The sequence below is a fragment of the Acomys russatus genome, chromosome 9, assembly GCF_903995435.1.
Source record: "Acomys russatus chromosome 9, mAcoRus1.1, whole genome shotgun sequence".
In the NCBI taxonomy this organism is placed as follows: Eukaryota; Metazoa; Chordata; class Mammalia; order Rodentia; family Muridae; genus Acomys; species Acomys russatus.
Genome location: NC_067145.1, coordinates 3,425,721 through 3,446,957, shown reverse-complemented (window position 1 = coordinate 3,446,957; position 21,237 = coordinate 3,425,721). Strand labels below are relative to the sequence as shown.

Here is a 21,237-nt window from a genome sequence, read left to right as displayed (position 1 = left end):
AGTACAGAGTGATTCTATTAAGTCAAGGTGATTTTTTTTCCAGTGAGTATTTCCCAGATTTTCTAGGACTAATAAGGAGCAATAGCTGGCACTAGGATGCCACAGGCACTTGCGTAACCAGGAAAGGGACAAGCGGAGGCAGGGAGCAAGTTCCGCTTAGACTGTTCTCTGAGTTACTGTGTAGTTTGCTCTGTGTGAAAGCCAACTGTTATTCCCACCCACCCACAGCAGTTGTTCCTCAGAAATCATATAACAGAGCTCTCAGGCTTCAGAGACATGTTCTAGAAGGGTGAAGATGAAAGAAGAGCTGACCCGCTCCCTCTGTCTCCTCCTCCTTCTCTTGGGGATACCCAAGATCCCTCGGGCCATAAGCATGTGCTCTGTTAGGTCCATGCGTGCAGACTGACTCAGAGCCCAGACTTGCAGGCTGCCAGCAATAGAGAAAAGTGAGCTTGCACCCTAGTCTAGCCTCTTCATGTTTGCCTTTAGTGATGAAGGGTAGCGTGGGAACCAAGGTAGGACTTAGTGACAAAGTATGAGAGTAGAAGACAAAGGAGTGGTGACACTGGAGGAAAATGCTACCATAATTTGAAGATCACACCCTAGGAAAGGACCTTGGTGTGTATTCTTATATCTTGCTGCTCTGTCGTAAAAGTCCTGAGAAGGTTTTCTTGCTCTCACACACGTTTTTGTCACTGAACTTTGATGCCGTTGTTGTCTCAAATCAGACCTTGGTTCCCCCACAAAGGTCACATATTCACATATAAATGTGGGTTTGAGTTATGAAGAAGCTTGCCCACATTGCCCTCCCTCACAGTGCCCTCCCTCATACTGCCCTCCCTCACAGTGCCCTCCCTCCTCTAGCTTTGCCTCTGGCTCACAGGGCACACAGCCCTCCTCTCCTGGCCTCTAGAAAGGCTGTTCCTCCTTTCCTGTGACTGAGGGACTGACCGTGCAGCGTCCAGCAGGAGACAAGTGCTGGGCTTGTATTGGCTGGAGCATATACTGCTGGTTTTTTTGTATTTTGCCTGCAGCATGAGAAGGGGGAGGTTAAAGAAGGGCCAGGCTCTTCACTAGTGGCTTCTCAGGCTCAGGACCTGGAAAGGTTTTCTCCCAACCTTGCAACAGTCTCCAGGGGTGAGGTACATTTTTATAAATAGAGTGTAGAGTCCCAGTAGAAAGTGCCTGTGGTGACTGACCTCTGCTAACACCCCAGGTACTGGGGACCCCACAGCGTGTTACTGCATCCCTCAGTTGGAAAGCCAGGTGGGGGGCAGCAGCTCAGTGTACATGGGCATTCCTTGTCCTACGTCAAGGGCTAAGAGAGTCGGAGGAGGTAAATCACCCAGCAATTTTGGCTTAGAGCCATCTGTTAGGGAAGATGGAGTGGGGCTCCCATCCCAGCAAGTATATGTGCAGTGGAGAAAAAAAAAAAGCCTGAGCTTTGCTGTATCATAGTCCTGTAAAGGATGTGGAGAGAGAGGAAACTCAGTAATGTCGGAAAAGAAAGACAGCAGGACTGGGTGGGGAAATTGGTGAGGCCTGGCTGCTGATTTAGGGGATCTCAAACAGTATACGGAGGAAGTATATCAGGAAAGTGACTTCCAGGAATATGGAGTGAGGCTTCACTTACAGAAGCAAAACATCTGCATCATCAAAGCCCACTCTAGCACAGGTGACAGCTCACAAGAGCCAGAGACCTGGAGCACATAGCACAGCCTACATGTGACTTAACAGGTTGGATCTTCTTTCCCAGCAGCTCACTGGGTCTGATCCTCTTCTACGCAGTCTGTGTGGTCTCTGCTTCTTCCAGGTTACTGGCCTGTCTCGGTTTCTTCCAGGATGCTAGGCCTGGGCATTTTCCAAGCAGCTCAGCTGGTCTGAGAGTGTCTCTCAGCACATTTTTCTGTTTATGTACTCTTGGGAGGAAGAGCCCTAGTGAAGCTGATCAGTTTCAGAGACTTCTGGAAGCTATTCTGAGTTGTCTACTTCCTGTCCTAAGGACTGTCCCTGCAGGGTAGGATGCTTCCATTTCAAAGGTAACTGATTCCAACAGAGCAAACAGCAAGCTTGACTCTTCCCCTTTACCCGAAAGATCTCTACTCAGATGTTTGGTTAACCTCCTCCACTATATGTAGCTCAAGTTCATAATTGCAAGTTTGTCTTCCAAAGTCTTGTGTTTCTTTGTCTTTCTCTATCCCAAGATCATCCTAAATGACCGGACCATCCACGTGAAACACGACTTTACATCTGGTGTGAACGTGGAGAACGCAGCCCACCCCTGTGTGGGGGCCCCCTGTGCCCACGGGGGCAGCTGTCGGCCCAGGAAGGAGGGTTACGAGTGTGACTGTCCCTTGGGCTTCGAGGGCCTGAACTGCCAGAAAGGTACATTTGGGGCCTGAGCCTGGCATCCTGGGAGGCATGGAGGACACAGATGGAATTATGCCGACCATACTCTTTTGGATTATTCATACACACACACACACACACACACACACACACACACAGTACTGGGATTTGAACCCAGAGCCTCACACATATTTGGCAACACACTCTGTCACTGAATTACATGCTTATCCCTTTCTGTAATTTTTCATTTTGAAAGAACATCTCACTAAGTTGCTCAGGCTAGCCTTGAACTCATGTATAGCCCAGATAGGCCTTAAGTTTACAAACCTACTGCATCAACCTTCCAAGAAGCTGGAATTACAGACCTGTGCCATGAAGGATGGTGAGGCCACTACTCTTAAAGGGAGAATTGGTAATACAGGTACTTCTTGCTATATGGGTCATTTTGATCAACAACTTCAGTAACATATCAGGTAGTTATTACATCATATAAGCTACTGTAATGGCTTATGGAGAATTCAGTCCTAAAATAACTCTGTAAGAGTGGTTAAATTGCCTCTTCATCGCCTGCCCTGACCATTCCCTAAAACTCATCTTGTAGGCTCTCTTCCAAAATGTCAACCTGTACACAAGGGTTGATGCGTTGAGCTACTCCAAGAGCATCTTGGCAGGGGAGTACCTTTGCTTATGTACTGACAAACATTTGGATGCCATAAAGAGAAATGCTGCCCAAATACAGAAAAATAGGAATAATGCTTTGGTTATTCAAACTAAAGCATGCACAGTATACTCTGTGTCTTACACGCTCTCAGTTATGAGATGGGAGTGACCACCAGAGACCGCAGTACAGACTAAAGGATGCAACACATCGGAACATTTACAAGGGTCCCTGCCAATTACTGCATTGATCCTAGCCACTATTATTACTGTTGAGTAATAAGCTTCCTTAGCAGGTACTGCGAGCTTCCATCAGGCCCAGTTTGAAAGGTTGGGAGGGCCACAACCCACAGACTGTGTGTAACCCTTCCTGTAGCTAATTGTGGGAAGCAGAAGCCATGGTCTTGGCATCTAGAAGAGGTCTCTGTGTACCTGCCCATATGTGCACATATGCTGAGCTACATAGACCATCTTAGGTCTAATATCAGAATGAGCCACCTGCCCCCGAGCTGGTTTTTTTTTTAACTAAAGCAAATAGGCCTGAAAGAAATAAGTCAATGAATCCGTGAAAGATGCCAATTTGGTAGTTAATCAGCTTAGTGGCACTTCTTACATTTAAATGACTTCTGAAGTCTGTCTGACAGAGCACGGATGCTTTTTCCTCCAAGCAAAGAAGAACATCTCAGATTCTAATTCTAACAAACATGTTGTTATAGAGCTATTAATAGGTGATTCTTGGAAGGAGTGTCGAGTTCAGGGGTGGCCTGTTCCTTCAGAGACTTGGGTTTGGAGTCAGGGGAGATGGCTTAGTTGGTGAAGTACTTGCTGGGTAAGCATACAGAGCTGGCTTCAGTGCCCTAACACCCATGTCAAAAGCCTGGTGTGACGGCATGTGCCTTAAAATCCCAGGGCTAGCAACATGGGGACAGGGAAATCCTGGGGCTTGTAGGTTAGCTAGTCTTGTGGAATCAGTGAGCTCTGAATTCAATGAGAGATCCTGTCTCAGAAATAGGTAGGTAGGTAGATGATAGATAGATAGATAGATAGAAATGATGCAGAGTGACTGAGGAATTAGAGGAAAGTGAATAACTTGATGTCAATCTCCATCTTCCACACACAAGTACAGAAATGTGTGCACATATCAGCATGAACTCTTACACATGTATGTGTGTGTACATAAACACATACAAATAGACTATACACTGAAGAATGAAACTTGAATTTGGGGTTCATCCTTTAGGGTTAGCCCTAAATCTGAAGGGCTGAAATAGACTTGTCAAGCTTGCTTCTGACACTAGTAGCCTAAACAGAACATCTGGGCCTTTGCGAAGACTTAGCTTTGGGGATTAAAGAAAGAAGCAAAGGGCACGGTATGATCTTGTTGGCCCTGTGTTCTGATACAGAACTTTGTCTGGATTAGACATAAGGTGTTCGCACAGTGGCTCTGGGACTCTAAGCTTGTGTCCAGTGAGAAACAGATCTTGCCAGAATGGCAGGACAGACCTCAACAAGATCCTGGGCAAGATCTGGGGGAATGGGCCACAGCAGAGGGCACATGGCTCTTCTCCAGTACAGCAGGCTAGAAGCTGCCCCACATGTTACCCAAGTGTCTTCTCCAATTCTGAAATGACAATGCTACTCAGGAAGTGGGAGCTATGCAAAGGCCAGGAAGGGTTGTATAGGGGAGGTCTTGCTTTTATCCCATAGCTCCTCTTCTGTGACAATGACTTGCGAGGGCTAAAGGGGTTCTGTGACTGTTTCCCCCGGGTTGCACATAACTGTGGCTGGTGATCTACATGCTGCTATGAGTTTGGGTATCTTCTCCATTGGAGGGTCTGGAAAGAAAGGGAAGGGAGACAGGCAGTGACCACATACAGTCCTTCGAGAGGGAAGCTTAAGCTGGCCAGATCCAAAACTAGACAGAGCCAGGATGCTTGGAGGCCATCTGCGGTTGTCAGGGGAAACGCTGCTGCACTCAGCAAGGTCGCTGTTCTACATTTAGCAGCTGCAGTTTTGTGCTACTTCCTAATAAAACTATACTTCAAAAGCAATAGTCTGTTCTAAACGTTCTCTACAAAAGTCTAACTAGTTTAGGTTGGGGTTGTGTTTTGATAGTTTTATGTGTGTGTTGTTGTTACTGTTGTTGCCTATGATGTCTTTTCTTTTTCTTTTCTCTTTCTTGCTGTGTAGTCCGTGATGATCTTGAATTAATGACACTCTCCTTGCCTTGGCTTCCCAAATGCTAGGATTACATGCATGTCTTCTGCTTTTCCGTCTTCTTGTTATTTCAATCAAGGGGCAGATTATTGCATTAAGACCCAGAACCAGACCTCACCTAAGCCACTCCAGGAACACTTCCTCCAGGAGGAAGGCAGTTTCCTCCATCGCTACTCAGATTGTCTCTATACTCCTCGGGGATGGAGTCAGGGCATCTGGCACTTCCCACCATTTGATGTCATAGGAAGATGGAGTGAAAAAAAGATTACAAACCTTTACAGGCCTGCAGACCACCATGGGGATTACACACACACACACACACACACACACACACACACCACCACCACCACCACCACCACCACGACCAATGTCCATACAGCCTCTGAGACGATCCAAGGGCTGAGGTTTCTCCACAGTATCTGACTTGAGGCCAACTTCAGCCTCCATGAAGCTAGGGGTCGCTAGAGGCCCTCAGCTCCAGCCATCATTTCAGGAGTCAACAAAGCCATAAGGCTAGACAGACTTGCTTGGTCTCCTCACCTCTGATTTGAAGACTCTCGGACTTAGAAATCTTTTCCCACCAAACTATAGCACCTCTTGTAATACCGTTGTAGTTGAGAGCCCTTCTCATCTCAAGAAGGATGTCAGGAGGCTAATGTTTCCATCACTGGACCTTTCTTTCCTATTTTTCTATGTTCTCACCACACTTTCTCATGCACTCAAGCTCTTAGCCCCTCCCAGTTCCTATGTCTAAGTGTGCTGCCAGTATTTTAGAGCTGAACATTTCAAACTGCACAGAAAAGGTTTTAAAGCCTATGAATGGATGGTTTGTGCCTGGCATTCCCCCTTCACAGCCTGCCCAGCACTTACAGACACATGCTCTCATATGCACAAGATGGGAACTGGGGTCTGTGGTCAAATAAATTTGGATAAATCTGAGTTAAACAGTCAATAGCTGTTGCTGCAAAACAAAGTTTTCACCTCAAAAGAAATAATAAATTATTAGTGTATATAGAATAATTATTATATTATATGCGATATTGTGTTTAGTTTATTCTGGAGGTAAATATGAGTGGTGATAGCCAGGGACACAGATTCAGGATACCCCAAATACCCTATTCCAGTGTGGTAATGGTTTTATGCAGGGTTTATAGTTCTAAAAGAAAAAAAGGCCGGGAGTGGTGGCGCACTCCTTTAATCCCAGCACTCGGGAGGCAGAGGCAGGCGGATCGCTGTGAGTTCGAGGACAGCCTGGTCTACAAAGTGAGTCCAGGATGGCCAAGGCTACACAGAGAAACCCTGTCTCGAAAAACCAAAAAAAAAAAAAAAAAGGTGATAAAACAAGATATTATTAACATTCATTGGTGGGAGCATCAGATAGGTGGGTTATGGGAAAGCAAGGAAACGTATGTTATAGATTTCAGATGCTATCTGATGACATTTTTAGCCTCTAGTCTGATGGAAACTAGTGCTTAGTTAATGCACTCCAAGGTTTCATGTCATCATCATATTTCGGTTGTCCACAATCAGAGAAGTTCTGATCTGTCAATCGGTCTTGTAGAATCTTTAACGCGCACGCGTGCGTGCGTGTGTGTGTGTGTGTGTGTGTGTGTGTGTGTGTGTGTGTGTGTTGCAGAGAACTTCAGTTCACACAGCTCGCCCTTCTAGGGGTATTCTCAGAACCTCTGCTGCATTTGGAGTTGCTCATGGGTGAGCACAAGGCACAATTGTTTTTCCTGGGCTTCTCCCAGCCTGCAGCAAACAGGTCACCCAAGAAAATAACTTGCTAGCTGTGATCTCAGACCTTTGGTTCACGAGACCAGCTTGGATTCAGGTGGTGCAGAATCAGGTGAGCCACTAGATGGCGCCGTTTCTCCATAGCAGGTGGAGTTTTTCACCACACCGAAAGACAACAACCTTGGAGGCCCAGCTTGAGTCTAGGGCATAACATTCCTGGGCAAGGCTGGGTTGTTAGAGGTCCTTCTTGCCTGAGCAATGCTCACCTATATAGTTCAGCCCTTGGGGTGTTTTATGCTAAACTTAGCAGATTCGTGTGTTGCTGATTTGGGTGATTAGAAAAAAAAATCTTGGTTTCATTGTGTAGGAAAATAGCATCAGTAGATATAAACCCACTTTAAAAAGATTATTCATAAAAGCATGTTACTAAACATGCAAGTTATGCATACTGCTGGGAATTTATTTTTTTTAAGATGGCACATCATTAAACACTGGAAACATGGGAGTCTTTGAGCTACATTGATATTTAGTTAGTTAGATGCAGGGCTAGTTGAATGGACAAAGATTTTAATTGCCTCTGTATATCACACCTAATAAATCAGGTTGTATAAGACCCTATCCAAAGTGCTTGGGACCAAAAACATTCCCAATTCTACAGGCTTGACTTTTTCAGAGTTTGGAATACCTACATATCCATAAAGAGATATCTTGAGGATGAGACCCAAATCTAAATATAAGGTTTATTTGTGCTTCCAACATATACTCTTTCTTTATGTAGAACCCGGAAGCAATTTTCTGCTGTATTATAGTGTGCCCACATGCATGCCATGATCTCTGGTATGGAATTTTCCAGATGTCCGCATTCAAAAGCTGTAGTTTGGATTTGGGGGTTGAATGTGCTTGGCCTGTACGCTAAAGAATTATGTACCAAGTAAACTACCCTTGACGGGTGTATCCACCCTGAGAGCCAACCAGCGGACAAGCCTTCTTGTTCCCCGGCCCTGAGGTATATGTACCCGGAAGCAGTGCTGCCTGTTAGCCTCCTGGATGTTAAGACACTGAACTTGTGTCAGACACCCTCATGGGCCTCTCACACCTACATGTGAGAGTGTTGCAAGAGAGAGCTGTCCTTTCAACTCTTTACCAAAACTTTTAACTCTCTCAAGTGGGAGATTCTCTTGCGTGGGGGGGTGGGTGGGGGTGGAACTTGCACGTGGCATCGCTGCTCTTCGTTGGCAGACCACCTGATGGTACGTGTTTTAGCAAATAGATGTGAGGCAGTGATAAGACATTTTCATTAATACATTAGTCAGGCCACTGCCACAAAGGAAAGAGCACAGGAAAGGCCAGGTCGAAAGGTTAGCATAAAGTATAAACATGTTCACAATAAGACTTGAACCAGGAGGGTTGGGAAGTGAGCTTGATGTCACCTCAGGAGCTGGCGGGTTTGAACGGAACAGCTTTTTACCTGCAGGCCTGCATGCACTGACTAGGCCGAGGGCAGTATCATGGGGATTTAATGGCATGACTTCTGGAGGACGCCTTGCCCTAAGTGACTCACAAGACAGCTTGGTTTCTAGAATTGTGCCAGGGGCAGTGGGGGAATGTGTGGTTGGTTGGTTTATTGTCCCTTGATTACATGCAGCCTGAGGAAGAACATTAACAAGCAGACAGACATTTTTCCAGGCAGAGTAGAAAGGTGGGTTGAAGGAGGAGCGGCTTGGGAGCTTGTGGTAAACGCCTCTGTAGTTCTCTGTCACCCTCAACTGCAACAAGCCCAAGGCTGAGCAATATCAGTTGTGACGTGAAGGAACTGCCAGGGCTTCTTGCAGCAGCCAGTCCTCCATTCTATTCTGCATCCTCACGGAGCTTTGTGAAGCAGGCAAGCCTGGCTCCCAGCGATCCGTGTAGAGTACAGTGTCTGAGTGCTGCCTCTCCTCTTCTCTTTCACGCTGGCACCTGGCAGAGTGTGGGAACCACTGCCTCAATAGTAAGTACAGTAAGTCATGGAAGACCGAACTGCTTGGGCTCCTGCCAGAGACTGCCAGCTCTGGCCAGGCCATGAGCACAGCACACCCAACGGCAGGCAGAAGGGAAATGGGGTGAGTGGGAGTGGGCAACAGACACGCCATCCAAAGTACCAGGGGGTCTGTGGTACCGGGGGTCTGCCTTGCAAGTGGGCCCCCAGAGAGTGCTGAGCTAGGGCGGCTAGCTGGACTTAGCTCCAGCAGACAGCTGCCTCCTGGGGCTCTGTTTGCAGAGCTGACTTGTGACAAGGACACCATGGTCCAAAGAGAACAATGGGATGGCTCTTGGCCATGGGCCCACAGGCAGGGCCAAAGGCAGCAGCAATGGGTCTGGCTGTACCTCTCACCCTGGTGCCTCTGTGGTTACGGTTAGCCCAGGGCCAGACTCCTCTGGTGGGCGCTCTCCTGCTCTTTCCCCCCCTCCACCTCTTCCTTCACCGTGCACTCTCTCTCTTCAGGCCAGCAGTGATGCTCCCAGCCCTGGGAGCTCAGTCCTCCCTTTCTGCTTCTCTGCCTTCGCTTTTCCAGTCCACAGTGTCTCTCTTTTCCTGGCCCAGTGGCTGTCGTCTATCCACTAACCATTCTCTCTCATTCTCTTTTTATGTTTAAAAGTCATATTTAAACTCTCCCCCATTGTACAACGCATCAGATGATACATTTCCTTTCCTGGATGTGGCGCTCTTGTGCCTTACCTTCTTTGTATCAATTACGTTTGGAGCTATAATTGTCTCCTAAGCTAGTTTTTCTCTCACTTTGCACACTTTCCCCCCAATGTGAGATATCCTCTACCTTGATTTTTTTAAAGTGTTATTTCTGTATCTTTCCAAAGAAGAAGGAGGTATTGCAGTTATCTCTCTCCCCCAGAAATCCCCTCCCCACATCCCAGCACATGACACCACACATGCCTGTTCCTTTGATGTATACTAAAGGGTGATTCCTCAGGGATACTAAGTGAGGAGAAATGGGGAGGAAGGAAGTTCATTTCTGAAATACTGGAAAGTGAGAGGTTGGCAGGGGCCAAAATGAGTCTGGCCACCCTGGTTCATGCTCTACTGCAGTCTTTGCTGGGGAGAAAGTGGGGTAGGGGTATGAGGGGTGGATGGGGGGGGGTAGGGTGGAGGTATGAGTGAGGGTGGGGTGGGGGTGGGGTGGGGTGTGGACCAGTCCTGGGCCCTTCCTGCCATGCTCTTTGTGCTTCTTTGGGAGTTTGGGGCTTTGTGAATTCTCACCCAGGACGTGACGTTCAAGTGAATAGTAGAGGCTTAGCCACTGGATGTCTCACTCTCTCGCATCAGAGCTGGGGGTCTGGGAAGACAATCTCTAAGTAAAGAACCCACTGGGCCTCGTTTGTTGATGACTTCCTCTGCCTCCTTTGGCAAAACTCCGGGGTTATCCCCAGCTGCTCTCCACGTGGCTCAGGCGCTCCTCCAGCTTCCAAAAAGAGCTGGGGACAGTTCAAGTTTCAGCGCATTGCATTGCAGAGCCTTCTCAGTGGGGCCAACGCTGTGGCTGCCAGCCCCAGGGAAAGGAAAAGGGAGAAATCACTGCCAGACCACTGGGCCAGGCTGTCCCGAGCCAGGCCAAGGACATTCATGGCCAAGAGCTAAGGGGCTGACAAGCTGTCAAACGTCACAGTCCACAGCTAGCCTTCCTGCCATCCTACTGCCATGTGTGTCAGTGTAGAGGTCAAGAGGGCCACATGCCTTATAACCTCCATTCTCTGCTCTGTCTCAGCCATTACAGAAGCCATTGAGATCCCACAGTTCATCGGCCGCAGTTACCTGACATATGACAACCCAAATATCCTCAAGAGGTAATGGGCCAGCATAGTGGCTTGCTTATTCCCTGGATGTCATCGCCCAGTGTGACTCCCAGAGTTAGTTGTTATCTTCCATGCCAGATGAGAATTCTCCCCATGGCGGGGGGGCAGGGGAAGAGGGGGGATATGAAATAAACATAGAAACAAGAACAAAACAAATAAACTAAACTTGAAGGCATTAGTTTTCTAGCCAATTGCGTTACAAGCACTCTAAACCTTTTCTGGTCAAAGGTCCTGGAAGAATGTGACTTGCCCCCGGGGTTTCCAGTGTCTCAGTTTGAGAGGCAGAAGGCACTGGATGCTCCTAAGGCCGGAGTGTGACCACATCGTACACTCCCACCTCCGACCTTAGCAGGACCCTTAGCTCTCTGCTATTCCATGACATAGCCTGCATAGCTGCCCGGGGTCACCTGTGCAAGGGTTCAGCTGCTTCCTAGCAGACACATAGCTCAGAGCCACTTCCTGCCAGGCCTGCACCTATGTCTTCAAAGGTCAACTGTCCATACAGCGAAGATTGCTCACTTCTCTTCATGTGAACAGAGGAGCAGGGTATAAGGACAGAAGGCATGCTACAAATGCTCAAGTTACAGCTTTTAGTCCCTGGGAGGCAGGAATGTGCCAGAACTCCAAGCAGCCTGCAGATGTGGCAAGGATGGGAGTGGCTCTTAAAGAAACTCTTCCAGTCAGTAAAGCTTGTTGTTGGCATCTTCAGTTTGCCCCTCAGTCCTTTGTCATCGGTGATGTTCATCTGTCTTTCGATCACCAGCAAAATTATTCTAGAAGTTTCTTTCCCCTTTAGATTGGGTGCATACTAAAAGATGAGAAATCTTTAAGGCCACCCTACTTTAGCATAGAACTTAGGGTTTTTGAGAAACAAACTGATTGAAAGATCCTTCTCTGGGTCATTTAGGGTGACTTAAGCCATATCGGACTATTTTAGTGGTTTGAATAAGGATGTCCACCAGAGTGTCAAGTGTTTGAATGTTTGGTTCCCAGTTGATGGACAGCTTAGGAAGGACTGAGGGGCGTGGTCTTGTGGGAGGAGGGAGGCCCTGCTTTGCTTCCCTGATCACTGCTTCTGTTGTTGCCTTAGAGTGAAGATTTAGGTGAGACACATTCCCAGGGCAAGGGGCACCCTCCTCCATCTTTGGCTCCTTCCTACCAATGGTAGAAGGTCATTCAGTCCCCGCAAAGCAGAGCACTATGAAAGGAGGCCACATCTTCAGCCTCTAGTGCTTAGCCAGAGGCCACCACCAGTCAAGGGGAGCTAGAGCAGCAGTGACCATCCATGGAGAAGCCTCAAGTCAGAGCAACTCTACTGGAGTGCTTGTGTTGGTGTGTGTAGGCAGGCAGGTGTATACCTGGGCGAAGGTATACAAATGGAAACGTTCATGATCTGTTTCAGTTTGATGCCTTCAGAGGGCCAAGCAGCATAAAGTCAGCTCAAAGTGTCCTAAACAGGAAGCGGATTCAGTGAAACAAGTGCAGTCTTTCAGCTGGGCTGTCAATCTAGAGCCTCTGCTGATCTCATCCATATGCCTGCCGTGGTGCCCTCGGCATATTCCTTAGCAGCCCATGGGACACTCGTGGGCAGTGTCACACTGGGCCAACGTCCTACAGAAGTGGAACAGACTCTCATGGAAGAGAAGAGGGTTTCCACAGAGTTCTCACTGTTAACTGGATAATCAGTTATGTGTCCATTCCCAGACCAAGCGTGGATGAGAGCAACCGCAGTGGCGTGACTGGCTCACACCACCAGTCTGTATTGCCAGGGGAGGGACAGAGCATGGGATCAGAGTCAGAGACTAGCAGAACTGTCCAGGATTGACTTCCCTGTAGCTGGCCTGGTGGTGCCTTCCTATCTAGATCAGACTGTGGCAAGCCTAGACAACCCCCGCCCCTGCCTCCCCCCACCGTGTTCACTACTGAATGTTCCCTACAGCTCTGGAACAAGGTATGAAGGAGAAAGTGGAATGGCACCATTGACAGGAAAGGGGGAAGGACCCACTTTCTTCCCACTCTTCTTACCAGAATGGGAAAGAAAAAAAGCAACTATTCCATGTCCCTTGCTCTACTGAGTCACTACTGTATACGCCCCATCTACAGCCATGCACATGGTATTGGCCAGCTTGGGAAGATCTGAAAATCTAAACTGCAGGAGCCTTGGCTTCAGGCTGTCCTACTGCCTTGCTAATGGAAATATTAACTTGTATTTCCTCCTGCCTTACCTTTTACTAGAGACCCTCAGGCCACATCACATAAATGCTGATATTTTAGCCAGATGCAATTCTTAACTAGCCTTAGGGACTGATAGGGACACCGAAGCCTGGGGGGCCTCTTCCCAGAGATACTGCAATCCCAAAGCCATCTTGCTGGATGCCCACTGTCCTCAGAGCTTCCTGTGCCTTCCCCTAGGACTTGTCATGGCACTCTTCCAAGACCAACAGTCACTCCAACAGGTCACCTCCTTTGAGGCCCCAGGCCTTGTCTATCTCCCACTCCAGAACTGTCCCAAGGACAGTCACTGCTGTCCATGCTGGCTTTGCACTGCCACTGTTACAGCCAAGAGAAACTGCTGAGTCAAGCCCTGTGACAGTTGGGAAGCCCACGTTCTGCTGTAAAATGAGGAGCAGCTTCCCAGGAGCCAGTGAGTAATAGGGTAGGAAAAGAGATAGTCCGGTTCATAAAGCCACCCACCTGGGACTGTGACGTTGGCCAAAGTCTTGCTCTGTAAATGCTCCCTTGTAGGATAGACACTGCTGCTCCATGAGCATCCAGGACTTCCGGGAATGGTGCGTCTGGTATGGGCAGTGCTCCTTCTGTTCGCCGGGTGCATGTAGATGCAGAGAGAGATGCCGCCAAACATATGTTTGTGGTTGATTTCACGAACTCTGTGTGCATCTCCTCCAGGGTGTCCGGATCAAGATCAAATGCGTTCATGAGGTTTAAGACGACCGCCAAGGATGGCCTGTTGCTGTGGAGGGGTGACAGCCCCCTGAGACCTAACAGTGACTTCATTTCCCTGGGCCTTCGAGGTGGAGCCCTGGTATTCAGGTAACTTCCTCCCAAGCTGCCTTAAGAGTGTCTTGAAGTTTCCCCCCACCCACACACACACACACACAGTGCAGACTATGTTGCACAGTGACGCAGGAGTAAGCGCAAACACACTCCTCTGTAGCAGAAGGCTCCAGCCTTGGTCCAGCTTCCTCGGCCTTTGGTTTCCAATAGTGACATCCATGCCTCTGAAGCAAATTCCTATCACTTTCCATTTTTGCCAGTTTAGCCCAAGTTTTATAGGACTGTTGTCACATTTATTCATCTACATACTGTCTCTTAGTGTGTTCAGGCAACCATGGCACATCAGAGTAGCTTCAAAGGAGAGCGTTTGGCACAGTCTCCATATTTCCTCTCTGGCCGTCTGCACAGTGATTCTGTGCCCCTTGCTCTAGTGTGTCCCTGCTGTACACTCCCCACGCGCAGACTAGTAGTGGAAGTGGTACTGGCCCGCTTGGGAAGATCTGAAAATCTAAACGGCAGGAGCCTTGGCTTCAGGTCCACCTGCTTTGCCCCGGCTCTGTAGCCTTGGGGTGCGTGCTGATTTGTGGTGCTCTGCTGAGAGAAGGAAATGGAGATTTGTGTCTCCTCAGAGCAACCAAATACCTGTATCTTCTTAAATACTCAAGTGGTACTAATAAGGCCATCCCAGAGGCTCATACTTTCTATACTTTCTTTCTTTCTCTCCTTTCTTTCTTTTCTTTTTCTTTCTTTTTTGTTTTTTGGTTTGTTTGGTTTTTTGTTTTTTGGTTTGTTTGTTTGTTTGTTTTGAGGCAGTATTTCTCTGTGTAGCCTTGGCTGTCCTGGACTTACTTTGTAGACCAGGCTGGCCTTGAACTCACAGAGATTCATCTGCCTCTGCCTTCTGGAGTGCTAGGATTACAAGTGTGCACCACTTGTAATGAGCCAAAGCCTCATATCTTAATTTTTAAAAAATGTGTGTGTGTGTATGTGTGTGTCTGTCTGTCTGGCTGGCTGTCTGGCTGGCTATCTGTCTGTCTGTGTGAATAGATACTATTTTATTTTATTTTTGAAGTAGGATCTCACTGTGTGGTCTTGGCTGACCTGGAACTTTTCTATGTAGAGCAGGTTGGTCTTAAATTCACTAAGCTCTGCCTGCTCTACCTCCCTAGTGCTGGGATGAGAAGCAATTAAATGAATTTTATTTAGTTCTCCAAGTTGTCAACTGTATGGCTATGCAGCAGTTAAAGAATTCCCTGGCTGGGTGGTGGTGCCTTTAATCTCAGCACTTGGGAGGCAGAGGCAGGCGGACCTCTGTGCATTTGAGGCCAGCCTAGTCTACAGATCTAGTCCCAGGTCAGCCAAGGCTACACAGAAGAAACGCTGCCTTGAAAAACAAACAAAAGTGGACACTTTCTCCCCTTCTCCCTACTCCTTTTCCCAAATGAGTGAGAGCTCAATTTCTGAAGGGTAGGGATTATCTTGTTAAATATGAAAACTAGGGCATCAGGATTGTAAAAGGTGATTGCCACCAAGCAGGGGTGCCCTTGTGGAACTGGTTAGAAATGCCAGTTCCCAGGCCCCAACCTGATCTGGCTGTATTGTAACCATTCCCCAAGGAGATCCGGTTGTCTGCTCTGGCTCTGGGTCCTTTGCCCCATAGGCAGGTATTTGTTAAGCTTTTCCTTTTTCTGGTACCTGCTCTGTCTGGTGAAGATCCCTGAGTGTTCCATAAATAGTGAGGTCTGACTTTCATACAAACTCTGGTGCCCCATTTCTGACCACGTCCCCTTGACGGGGAGGCCTGGTGGCACTCAGAGGAAGGATAACAGGTCACCAAGAAGAGACTCGATACCCTATGAGCATATACAGGGGGAGGAGGTCCCCCTCAGTCACAGACATAGGGGAGGGGAGTAAGAGGAAAATGGGAGGGAGGGAGGAATGGGAGGATACAAGGGATGGGCTAACAATTGAGATGTAATATGAAGAAATTAATAAAATAAAATAAATTTTAAAAGCAACTGAAACACAGACCCCCCCCCCAAAATAGTAAGTCAATCCGAGTTGTAACAAAGGAGAGGGTGCTGACCCACAGATATGAGGGAGACTTAATTCTGGGGCTTCAGTCCTGTGTGCTGGGGATATTGGGGTTACTGGCAGGACAACATGAAACTATTTGATTTGAGGAAAAGTCATTTTGAAAGGACATGTGACGCCTCTAACACCATACCTGCTCTGTGACTCGGTCTTGTGCCTGGGGACATTGTGGTGCTGTGTGGCTCAAGAGCAGACACTGACAGGTGAGGAGTCACTCTTCTGCAGCCATGCCTTCTCCCCCGGACCTGTGACCCCACCGAGGCTTCCCACTCTCCTGCCGCCACAAGGTCAGACGACTACAGAGCTCTTCCCACCCAGTCGGCTGGCTGCTTCAAAGCCATTTCTTTGTGGTTTTCCTGTGGTTAACCTCACTGGGCCTCAAGTACTTGATTGTGCCCAGAAAAGGGAACTGAATCAGGAGCTGAGTAGGGGGTGGGGCGGCCCAGCTCCCCCTCAATTGCTAGCTGAATTCAGTTCATGGAGACTTTAAGAGAACTGGCCACTGGCTCCCTCCCACCAGCTCTGCTCTCACCTCAAGCCCTGGAGGAGCCCCTGCCAGCCCCTCTCACTCGTACTAGCCTTTTAATAGCGACTTCCATCCTGGACTCACTCATGGCCTAAGTGGCTGTTTCCCGAGTTGCAGAAGTTGTCCCCTGCTTTCTTGTTCTCTGAGTAAGATACACTTGCAGGACCCAGGTTGGGGTAGAGCTGCCACCCACATCTAGAGCTACCTGTTGCTGCCCACTGGGCACTTTCATCTGGGTAATGACCCTACCACATCCATCCATGCAGCACAGATGCATGGGAAGGCTAGGCTGGGCTGCAGGCAATCAGGATTATGATATAGATGGGTAGTCTAAAAAACCCAGCAAGCCTGAGTCACTTTCACTGGGGAGCTTGTCTCAAAGGTAGGTCCTGGGTTTGCCTACCCTCAGGTTCTGATAGTGGGGGTACACCCAGGGATCTTATTAGCACCTAGCACCCCAAATATTCTAGAAAGCACACCCTAAGGATAGAGTCTGACGTGGCTTCCAGGCCCCACACACTTGATCCCTCTGCATGGCTGTGTGATCTCACACAAATCTCCTACCTTTCTCTCAGCCTATGTGAGAGAAAAGGCTGGTTGGGAGGGTTTTGTGGGAAGGTGTGGCTATGCATGCCTTCTGAGGTGGAGGTAAGGAGATCTGGACCATTCTTAGGTTCATAATGAGTTCTATAGGCATGAACTACATGAGCCCTTGTCTCAGAATAAAAAATAAAATAATATAAAAAAATCAGAACAAAATATTCTGGCCTAGAGGAACTTGAACTATTGAGGCCTAGAGCTGTCCGCTCTTCTCCAGGATGCACAAACTCACTCCTAAAGTTGCAGTGTTTCAAACAACACCAGGAGAGACATCCTGAGGGAGTAGGATGCATTCTAACTTTCTACCCTCACCCAAATTCAGATCCCGTGCTAACTTGCCGCTGAGATTCCTGCCAGGGAACAGAAGCGAGCAGAGCAATGGGAGTCTCGAGCCGAACACTTTAGGAGCCAAGCTGAACACACAGAGAAAAAGCAAAGTGCTCATCTGAAGTGAGGGTGGCGCTCAGTTTAAGCCCAAATTCAGATCACGTGCTACTTACATTGACTCCGTAACACTTTCAGGCACCAGAGAAGAGATCTTACATTAGCAAAGTGCCTTGTAACATGGTTTAAAGGGGACATTACTGAAAGTGTCACCACATGAAGGCCTGAAGATGTCCAAGTAGTTTCCAAGGGCCAGACCCAGAGCCACTTCTAGGTGGCGCCCCTTGGTGGCTAGTCTGTCAGCCATTGGTGCACACCCGTGGCTTAGGACAAACGATTTATAGCAGCAAAAGTTGAGGAACATTGACAGAGAACCAGGCAAGCATTCACTGCTTGATTTAATGGCTTGGTAGAGAGGCATAATTTCTGTGTAGTGCACAGCTGCTCAGTAAATAGCCTGGGAGTTTAAAAAATATATAGAATCAGGGGTGCTAGTCTCAGCACGTGGGGAGCAGAAACAGGAAGAAGGAGGCGTTCCAGACCAGCTTCAGCTACATAGTGAGTTTGAGGCCATGTGTATGCTGCATATAAAACAAATAATCCAGGCAAAGTATGAACAGATGGTTCTATGCAGGGCCTGAAATTATGGCTTCAGGGCTGGAAAGTTAAGTCATGAAGAAACTGAGTTGTCTCACCTACATGATGGAGAGCATTTTTGTCTGTCAGATTATTTCAGCTTCCTTGAGCATGTTCTGCCCTTCCAGTGAGTAAGAGAGCTACTGGTTTGCAGAAAAGCCCACCCTTGTTTCACCTGGTTCTAATACAATGGGACTGTTTTAGTCACAGACACCCTGAATGGCACATTCAGGTGTGGCTCCCTGCAGTTATCCACAGGGGCTTGGGCATTCCCAATACCTCAGTTATGTGTTTATAAACTGGAGTTCACTCCCTTCCAGGGCTCCCCTCCCAGAAGAGACCTCAGGAAGTTAGGGCCTCAGGGTGCATTGGCAGCCTCCTGAAGAAGCCTCACCCAGCGCAGTGATTTTGACATGCTGACTTTGTTTAGTTCCTACTGCGCATTGCTGTTAGTTAGCCATTCCCATGGTCCTTCTGGGAAAGCATCTCACCTGTATTCGATAAAATTAGGCAAAGCATCCTAAGGCACAGAGCTGGTAAGATGACAGGACTGGGGATCCAAGCAGGTCTGTAGAGTCGAGTACCCATGCTCAGTCACCCAAGCTATTGCTCAGCACGGCTGCGTGCAGGATCCTCCAGCTCTGTCTGCTTCACGTTCATTCCTCTTTCAAAATTATTACATTCATTTACTCTCTCTCTTACCCTGTGTGTGTGTGTGTGTGTGAGTGTGTGTGTGTGAATATGTGTGTGTGTGAGAATGTGTGTGAGTGTGTGTATGTGTGTGTGAGAGTGAGTGTGTGTGAGAGTGAGTGTGTGTGTGAGAGTGTGTGTGCATGAGAGTGTGTGTGAGAATGTGTGTGAGTGTGTGTTTTGTGAGTGTGTGTTTGTGTGTGAGTGTGTGTGTGATTGTGTGTGTGGGTGTGTGTGTGAGTGTGTGTGTGTGAGAGTGTGTGTGAGTGTGTGTGTGAGAGTGTGTGTATGTAGATTAGAGCACAACTTGTGGGAGCCAGTTCTCTCCCTCCATCATGTGAGTCTTGGGCCTTGAATTCTGGCTTCCAGACTTCATGGAAAGCATCTTTACCCTCTAAGCAATCCTACAGGCCCAGGCTCTTCTCTTCATGAAGCATTCGGCTCCCACATAAGGAATAAACATAAACCCCACCTACTGGCTATTGTATAGGAGACACTTGATGTGGGAAAGTGGGCTAGAACGCTTTGTGGGTTTTAGGGTCGGAGTGGCAGCTTTGTCCCGTGGTTTGGTAAGGCATCGCACTCACATTCTTGGCTCAGTGCTGTGGCTGTGTTGCTTCTCTGAGACTGTGTTATGAAATGAACGAGCTATAGAACTTTCCCTGGGAAAACCAAGTGCTTTCTATTCTCACTCAGTTCTCAGAACAAGGGTCTCTAGGAGGAACCAACATTTCAGTTCAGCCTTCCTCTCCCCCTAACGCGTGTAGACAGCTCCCCTCTCACAATGAGAGCTAAGCTGCCCCTGTGGACCACACTCTCTGGAGGTCTGAGCACGTGGTCTGGTTGTGTTATCCGGGCAATGTCTAGGCAGTTGGCCCCTACCCAAGCTAGAGTAGTCATTCACTAATTATGTGCTGGAATAAGTTAAATTAGAATAATGGCGTGAACAGTGGGTTTAGAGGACCATTTCTCTTGGGAAACATACCCATGTCTTCTGATTCCTTTAGTTTCAGAGTGTCTTTGAATTGAGGTGCTACAAAGTAGGTCTGATATTACAGGCATGGGACAGAGACTATAAAGAGTTCAATTTTATATCTCACGTCTATGATTTCAGGCAAATTATCTTCATCTCTTTGGAGTCCAGCTTACTCTACAATATTGGGTGGTTATTTTTTTTCTTTCTTTCTTAAAGTGAAAATGGTTAGTAGTTTCCCAAGACTTCTATAATAAAGTACCATGAATTTTATAACCTTAAAAATCAATGTTTGGGCAGATGTAGTGGCACATGACTTTGATCCCAATACTCGGGAGGCTTAAGCAGGTGGATCTCTGTGAGTTCACGGCCAACCGGGCCTATGAAGTGAGTTCTAGGACATCCAGGTCTGTTTTGCAGCAGCAGCAGCAGCAGCAGCAAATCAATGTTGTACATTCCTGGTGACTAGAAACCCAAAATTCAACATGATGCCAGAACCTCTTCCTTGGCAGGACCTAGGGGCTTCTGTCGGTGGTCCTAGTGCTGGGTGGCACTCTTTGGTGTTCCTAGTTACTATGTGAGTAGTTGTAGCCTCTGCCTTCATCACCTGCATCTCTGTGTCCAAATTTCTTTGTATAATGGCACCAGTTATATTGATCGAATATGTCTCTCAGTGTGGTTTCATCTTAACTAATTGCATCAGACCCTCTTTCCAAACAAGGTCATATTATTCTAACGCTCAGGGCGGACAGAAGTTTCAGAGAAACAGTGTGCAAGCCGGTGCCAATGATAAGCCCTTCTTGTTAGTCTGAGTACTGTAGCTACGAATGCTTCCATGTGTGGGTCCAAATCACCCTGATGACCTTACACTATGTAAAGTAAAGCCGTCACAAAAAGGCAGCTGTGCTGTGACTCTACTTAATTGTGTATCTGGATTAGTCAATGCTAACAATTAGAAGGGTGGTGCTCAGGGCCTAGGGGAGAGGAGAGCTAAAGGTTTTCATTATTCATCTTGCAAGATAGAAATAGCCTAAATGTTAGTTACATGTGAATATTCTTAATACTCCCAAAATGTCCACGTAAAATGGCTTAGATGGTAAAGTTTATCCTACCACAGTTGAAAATTTAAAATGCCATTCATTCATGTACTAAGCTGGAAAGGGACTACCTTCTGTGCTAACCTTGTTACTTTGGCTTAAGGACATTGCATTCTAAGTGATATTTTGCAGTGAGAGCCACTGTGAACGGGCAGCTTCCTGCACCTCTGTGTTTCATTGTTTCTTTCCTTGTTTCTCCCTAATACCCTTAGCTACAACCTGGGCAGTGGTGTGGCATCCATCACGGTGAATGGCTCCTTCAGCGATGGCCGGTGGCACCGAGTCAAGGCTGTCAGGTGAGCACCTGGCCAATGAGCACTGGTGAGACAGAGCCAGGCTACAAGAGGGTGCATGTAGGCAGGCATGGTGGTACATGCCTTTAATCCCAGCACTTGGGGAGGCAGAGGCAGGTG

At 47.7% G+C, this 21,237-nt stretch overlaps 1 protein-coding gene across 1 annotated transcript in view; it reads left to right on the top strand.

Annotated features, from left to right (window-relative positions):
* The window catches only part of Egflam (EGF like, fibronectin type III and laminin G domains), a 168,204-nt gene that overhangs the window by 142,905 nt on the left and 4,062 nt on the right, over positions 1 to 21,237 (top strand). The window contains exons 17-20 of the mRNA XM_051150935.1: positions 2,205 to 2,385; positions 10,722 to 10,800; positions 13,717 to 13,860; positions 21,037 to 21,120. Of these exons, the coding sequence (XP_051006892.1) occupies positions 2,205 to 2,385; positions 10,722 to 10,800; positions 13,717 to 13,860; positions 21,037 to 21,120 (488 nt within the window). The remainder of the gene's footprint in view (positions 1 to 2,204; positions 2,386 to 10,721; positions 10,801 to 13,716; positions 13,861 to 21,036; positions 21,121 to 21,237) is intronic.